Here is a 7802-nt window from a genome sequence, read left to right on the forward strand (position 1 = left end):
CTAATGCAAAAGGTCAGATGCATGTTTGTTACAGTTTGTAGCCTAAACTGCTGAACGGATCGCGATGAAATTTAGCATAGATTCAGAATTTAAAAGAACACATGGGTTACTTTGAAATAGTTACGGTTCCCGTGGGATACATTGATTCTGTTTTTTCACATTTACTCGATAATTCTGAATACGTCTTACTGTAATTTGGCACAGATATACTACAAAGCCTGGAGTAACATATGGGATACTATTCAGTCTGAAACGATCAGGTTCCCGAGGGATAAACAGTTTTTTGTTTTTCGTTTTAATACTGTGCGGACGAAGTCGCAGCCAACAACTAGTCTATAATAAACGATACAACGGGAAAGGCATGAATATGACAGAAATGACAAGTGACGCATGGATTTTGCCCTTAAACGAAACGGGGACGGATTAAGTAAATGACTAGTGTTATTCACAATATACATGTAATTAAATTTTAATTACATCAATAAAGTACTGAACTTCAAAGTAAATCACTTGAATCCGCAAGTCCGTAGACGATCAAACACTGCCCATTGGATCGTGAACGTAGGATAAAGGGTTTAATAGAACCTTACAAGATGAGAGGCGCCTTTGTTATACCTTTGTACTATAATTGTAGATTTAATACGTCTTTACATTACACAAAATACACAAAAAACTAAACATTCTCAAAAAAAACAGTACACTAAAAAGTAACGAAATAATTCCTCGAAAATAGTAAACCACCCTTATTGTAGCTGTTATGTCTATATTGTACAATTATTATTACTTTGATGTCGGTGTCAGCCAATGTATGCAGTGATATTTCTACGTAAGGGTTTCCACATTTTTACCATAAAAATTGACAATTGAAAGTATAGTAACGTTTAAGTAATGAATCTACATTGACTGACACCGACTTCTAAGTAATGTGTAATAGTCTATACTAAGATTATAAATATTGAAGTAACTCAAAAACTATAAGGCTGATTTTAAATATTCTTTTACAATTAGAAAGATATTTTATCTGTAATATAGGCTATGTTTTAATTTCACGCGGACGAAGTCGCGAGTAACAGCCAGTTAATATCTTTTTCATACACGCTTCTCTACTTTTTGTACGAACATCAAAGACAAGAGACAGTTCTATCGTTAAGAGTGGTTGATGCCTTGAGCAGCTTTGAGACTCGTTTAGTGTCGGAAATAGGTCACCACGGAATTACTATTTTAAGTGTTCACATACTTAGGTACTAATGTTCGTTATATGTGTAGGAAATATTAATAATAGTATAATAATAAATAAATTATAATTACATGTTTTATTTTTATTTTTAAATTATATTTCTTGGGCTAAATGTGACATGATAAAGAAGGGAGTGATGACTGAGATGAGGGATGATAGAATGCTTTGGAGGACGAAAATCCGGCGCGGCGACCCTACGGGAGTAGGATAAGGCAGGGGAGATGATGATGATTTCTTGGGCTAAAGTTAATATTTGTTTCTGTACATTAATCATACTAATATTATAAATGCGAAAGTTTAGATGGATGGATGGATGTTTTTAGAGTTTGTAGTCTAAATGGCTTAACGAATTTCGATGAAATTTGGTATAGATGAAGAATATAGTCTGGAAGAAAACATAGGCTATTCACTTTTGTTCTTTTTATTTCCACGCGGACAGAGTCGCGGGCGATAGGTAGTGTTTTCTATATTTTTAATTGCTTCGACTTTTAAGAATAGTAATTAAAGAGTGTTGAACTTATTTGAAGTTGATATTGATGGCTCGTTGGTAAAAATATAAAATTATTTAAAATAAGCTAAATGAAATATCGCGATGAGTTAAAGCAAAATGTTTAATCAAATTTTTTGATTGAAAAACTCAATAGGCTTTATAATTTACCGACCTTCTAAGCATCGATTCAAGTCAACTAGTTTACTAATTATTGATTTTTAATAAGTATTAGATTTTCCGTTTTCATGTAATTTAATTAATAGTAATAAACAATTAAAAACACTATTTTACATTTAAAAAATTGTCCTTCGTCATGCTGAAAAAAATTAAAAGTATGTGATTTCCCGCAACGTAGTGCCATCTCTTGAAAGATCCCCGCATATAAATTATTTAACATCATTTTAGTTAACTTCTTGTCGTATAGATGGCGGTAAAATTAATGCGCTTTATAAAAAGAAACAAACGTTGAATAGTTCTAAGATCTTTCAGATGTAACTGTTTATCGGTCACAATATGACTAATATTTTTTGTTACTCTTTCCTTAAGAAGGCAAACTGTAGCAAGACGACAGTATAGTCAGTGATGAGAGCTCCCAGCCGGAGTGGCATCGCCGCGTCCACGACAATTACGCCACAGATGCTTAGCTTTGTGAAGTTTATGCGATGCAAGCGACTTATGTTCTTGAAGAATCTACGAGATCGACCTGAAAATTAAATTTCAATTAAGGATAGTTATGCTAGGTTTCTGAAATTACCATTTATTTTATTATTACGTAGTGATTTATTAGTAATAAGTTAAAAAGTATTTCATTAGTTATCCAACCAAATATACTAAGGAATCTTTAAAAGTAGCTGGGAAACCGGTCATTAGTAAGGTATAGCTGTTAATGCCGTACCAGGGTATTTATATTATATACAACTGTACTTGTTTGTTATGCACATTTTACTACAAAATGATTGAGTAAATTTAATAAAATAACTTACGACATGTATAATAATTCATATAAGCGACTACAACTATCTGAGCGGATCTAATTCTTTTATATAACATTTCGCAAATAAAACAGAACATAGTTTCTGTTACCACAGCCTTCGAGATCCAGACTATTACACCGAAACCATGGCTCATTATTGACACGGATTGTATCTGTGAAAATATACAGACGTATTAATAACCTCCTTTTGTAGATACTGTTAAAAAACGCGTTATAAGTAGTGTCTTCAAATATTAAATTACTGCACTCAATATCGTTCAGCAACACGACCATACAAAAGACAGATGTCAATTGGAAGTTATTCCGCCTACATGATGAGTGTGCGTTCTAAATACTACTCTAATTCGCTTTCAAAACCGCTTCTTATAAGAACTTTTTTTTTATCATAGACGACAAACGAGTAAGCAGTGACCTCAATTCACGGAAAAAGCGAAGCGAGTACTGTCCATAGATATCTGCAATCACAGATGCGTTACCCAACCTAAACCAATTGCTTACGGAACAGGGTTTCCTTTTCCTACGCGTCTCCTCCACTATCAAATCCACTTCCTTTTCTTATCATTTGTAGGGGATTAAATTTAGGCTTCCGGCACTCAGACAAAACGCGTATGCTTCCACTTGATGCCTGTTGTGTGGTCATGGTATAGCATGAGGTGAGCAGGTCAATATTTGTAACAAATGTTTTTTACGACTGTTAACTATAGTATAGGGCAAATTCCTTCTTTTAATACGTATTTGCAGTTCTTAATATCCCACTTTACTGCTCAAATATGTTAATCAAGGGCACAGAAATGAATTTAGTTTTGACTGATATGGAATTAGAAATTACCTTTTCGTTTTCCGTCATCAAAATTAATATTTCAATATATGTCATTGATTGTATAAATACTATCACGAAATGCAGTAATATCTGAAAAAACAACATATATTAATCTATACAATCTATACTATTATAATAAAGCGTAAACACACATTTCTTTGTTGCCTAAGATGTCAGCAATTACAGCATATCTTTGAATAATTCTTTCTTTAATGAATTGCCCTACACTTACGTCATGCTTTAGGCTATATATTTTCACGACATTAAACTTAGGGGGTAAACTTTTTAGATAAAAACCCTAATGTGGGAAAGAGACCATAAGTTGTTGCTAATATTAAGAAAGCAAGGTTGCTAAGGTTTGTCATGTCATGTCATTTTGACATTTGCAATTGATAATTTTACAAATGTGAACAATAAAATGAAATTCTTATAATTTTATGCGGATGAAGTCGCATGGGAATAGCTAGTACAAAATAGAAACACAACGAAGGGTTTTGTTAATCGTGTTTCGATATTTTAACTGTAAACTCGCAATGTTACTAACCGCAAATTGTGCTGCTTTTCTAACCAATAGAAGAGCATCTAATAACTCTTCGTACACTTTAAACAGCATTTCCACTAGCGTTATACCAATATCGTCTTGCAGCACATTAGGGTTCTTTTCGTCTACTTGTATGATTTCAGCCCATCTAACCATCTTACACGCCAAATAATAAACAAAGAAAATACAATACATCAACTCGATATCAAAAATTAAAGATGTAACTATAAACACTCCTCGAATCCAATCCCATAACGGATCATAAATAAGTTTTAAAGTAACAAATAATACATAAATAAATAATAATAAAATACAATTAAATCGAATAAAGAGTTTTATTTTCTTTGTATCTTTAGCATTGTAAAGATATTTATCAATCGTTTGAAGTTTTAATAAAAGTTGAACATTAAATTTACTGTTAACAATATTAAAAAAACAAAGAATCGTATAATTAATTGTATATTGTGAATATGCTATCACATATCCATAGAAAATATAAACATTATCATACATATCTATCAGAGAAAGTAAAGTTGATATCAATAAGAAATAAGCTACAAACAACCCTATTACTAAATTAATAATATATTTCTTTGTATTGGGATAGATTTTTTCATCAACTACATGAAATTTTCGCAAGAGAAATATATGACTAACGTAACGTAAAGGTTTTATCATAGAAAGAAATTCCTTTTCTAGAACATTCTGTTTCGACATTGTCACTGTTCACAAAGAATGGTTCTGTTATATTTTGTCTAAATAAGTGTCTAAATAATATGAAGGCAAATGCCTTACTTGATAGACGGGTAACGTAGTGACGAAACAAACACAGCGAACTATGAACTATCGATATTCGGTTTAAATGAAAATCGAACTTAACTAAAACGATTATTTATTTATTAACTAATTCAGGGGTAATTCTAGGAATGAATATAGTGTAGAGAATATAGTGATGACAAGAATAATAGTGAAATCCAATTCCAAAGTAATAAATATTTACTAACTCTCGTTCTATGTATTGGTTCTGTAGGTTATTATTGATTTGAGAAAACAGTGTTTATTATTTAAATCTATCTTACTAATATTATAAATGCGAAAGTTTAGATGGATGGATGGATGGATGGATGTTTGTTAGAGTTTGTAGCCTAAAGGGCTAAAGGGAATTCGATGAAATTTGGCATAGATGTAGAGGATAGTCTGGAAGAACACATAGGCTACTCACTTTTGTTTTTTTTTAATTCCGCGCGGACGGAGTCGCGGGCGAAAGCTAGTCATGTATAATTATGAATCTATCGATTCTAACTTCTAGAACAGTAGTAATCGCTAATATTCATATCTGATTTTACACAACCCATCCCTACTGAATTGTCAAACTAATCACCCTTATTTAGACAAACTATAATGTATGAAATTGGTAGTTTTTCAAATTACTGGTCAATCGATGGATAAACATTTGTTTTAATATTTTAGTATAGAGTCCTTGCCTAATATATTACAATACATAAATTGTACGTTTATAATGGAAAAAGTATTAATGTAATGGTTTAAGCTTATTAGAATAAAAGCCTAATAAAGCTTTCATAGAATTATTCATAGTAAAACTAAAAGAATTATACTACACTACCTTTAGACCACGACACCATCCGCGCAAAATTAAAAAAAAAAACCAAATCCGCCTATGTGTTCATCCTGCTTATCCTCTATTTCTGTGCTAAATTTCATCGAGATCCATATAGCGGTTTAGGCTATAAACTCTAACAAATTTTCGCACTTATAATATTAAGATTTGTTGTTTGCTAATTCGATGTTATTTGTATCTATTTGAATTGACGCTTGCAATCTGCAACGGTATTAAAAACTCGACCGATGGCAATGTTTTCGTAGATATAATTGTATTTATCTAAGAGTACACTACGTTAATTTATTATTTCACTAGCTGTTCCCGTGCGACTTCATCCGCATGAAATTATGAAAATTTTATTTCATTATTTACATGTGTCAAATTATCAATTACAAATCACATGACATGATGACAACCTTGCTTCCTTGATGTTGGCAGCAACTTGTGGTCCCTTTCCCACATTAGAGTTTTTATCCAAAATGTTTACCCCCTAAGTTTAATGGCGTTAAAATATATAGCCTAAAGCGTGACGCAAGTGTAGGGCTTTTTATTAAAAAAAAATAGTTATTCAAAAATATGCTATAATTGCTGACATCTTAGGCAACAAAGAAGTGTGTGTTTACGGTTTATTATAATAGTATAGATAACCTAGTCCTTGTTACAAACGTATATCCTTGTACTTTGAGTTCTTTAGAACAGACGTTCAACGACTTTAATGAGAGTAATGCAAACAAACTAAATCGTAAATCATTGCCACTGAGCGTTGCGAGATTGTTCACTTTACAACGCTCCTTATAAAAGTCATATAAACATAATCCCGCATTTTTATAATTGTTGATTAAATATTTTTAAATGTATTTACCGAATTGTTTCATTTATTTTACTTTTTATAACATAACATGGCTAACGAGCAAGCGGCCACCTGAATTCGCCAGCATGGCGAAGCGACCGCTTCCCATAGACATCCGCAATAGCGGATTCGTTGCCTACTCTTAATCGACGAAGAAGGATACAGACAAAAAAGGATATTTTCCCTTCCTATACGTCTCCTCCACCGTCAAATCCACGTTCCCTTCCCATCTAGTCCTTATAAGAAAAAAGGTGGGAAAGAAAAGCGGCTAAGGTTGGGTCTCCGGCACCACTTACAACAGACGAAAAGCTCCCACTTCCCTCCTGTCTTCATTTCTTGCGAAGATGTTAAAGAGGGATCTACTACTGTTAAAGTGATTTAGTTAAACTACTCGATGAACGGCCTTTAGTGTCCTTTAACGTCTCTGAGTGTAACTAGGGCCGGTGTTAAGGTATAACGTAGGTAATTGACCGCCTAGGGCCGATCGAAACGGCTACAGTAATCTCGCCCACGTCGCAACTAACCGAAACCAGTTCTGTCTGCGTACATTGGTAATATTTAATTTGAAAATAACTTCTGCTATTTTTTTTTATAATAAAAGAGGACAAACGAGTGGCGAGAACATCAAGGAGTCAACGACGACCATGGACATCGATGGATAGAGATAAAGGTAGATATTTTTGTAAAGAAAACTGGGGAAAGAATTAGTTATAAATAGAACATATAATTGTTATGGTATGTCATTACAACTGCTTGTAAATATAAGATTTTATATTGTGTGTGATATCGTAAATGTAAATTCCCATCATAAAGGTATAATAATATTTATCTTCATTTCTTGTGAAGAATATGTTACGCTTAATGGTTTATTTACTCTTTAAAATAGACGGGGTTTTAATAACCTATTTATTTTTGTGTTATATTCACATAGAAACCATCTTGCTAAGACGCGCTCACACCTTGACCAAACTATCGCAGAACTATTTAGTCTCGCTTTAATTCCTATGAGTTTATATGAAGGTGCAATACTGATTTTTCAGTTGTGCAACTAAACAGTTGTATACTGCGAAACAACCGACAATCGCACAACTGTTGTGCGATAGTTAGTCTACAGTGAACGTGCGCTTTAGTGTATCATAAAATTGATATTTGCTAACTTCTTTTTATTGTACTATAATTAACTAAGATAATTTTAATTTAAGTGTTGCCATGTTTTAGTTTCTTTATTATACAATTTACTAGTTAAACC

The 7802-nt window shown here is 32.6% G+C and overlaps 1 protein-coding gene across 1 annotated transcript; it reads right to left on the reverse strand.

Annotated features, from left to right (window-relative positions):
• Positions 1-2197: 2197 nt before the first annotated feature.
• On the reverse strand, positions 2198-3626 carry LOC106108266. The gene is made up of 3 exons (XM_013289366.1): positions 3551-3626; positions 2711-2873; positions 2198-2430 (listed from the first exon to the last, which is right to left on the reverse strand). Exons 1-3 carry the CDS (start codon positions 3593-3595, stop codon positions 2258-2260), a joined length of 381 nt encoding a protein of 126 aa, XP_013144820.1. The 5' UTR covers positions 3596-3626; the 3' UTR covers positions 2198-2257.
• Between the last annotated feature and the right edge of the window lie 4176 nt (positions 3627-7802).

This window comes from Papilio polytes, unplaced genomic scaffold (genome assembly GCF_000836215.1).
Source record: "Papilio polytes unplaced genomic scaffold, Ppol_1.0 DF821733.1, whole genome shotgun sequence".
Taxonomy (NCBI): domain Eukaryota; kingdom Metazoa; phylum Arthropoda; class Insecta; order Lepidoptera; family Papilionidae; genus Papilio; species Papilio polytes.

Bases quoted from the DNA above. Each gene is read 5' to 3' on its own strand.
- LOC106108266 (XM_013289366.1), bottom strand. From the start codon at position 3,595: ATGACATATATTGAAATATTAATTTTGATGACGGAAAACGAAAAG. The intron at 2,874-3,550 runs GTAATTTCTAAT...ATATTTTCACAG, and splicing joins TGATGACGGAAAACGAAAAG to ATACAATCCGTGTCAATAAT. The intron at 2,431-2,710 runs GTAAGTTATTTT...TTTAATTTTCAG, and splicing joins TATGAATTATTATACATGTC to GTCGATCTCGTAGATTCTTC.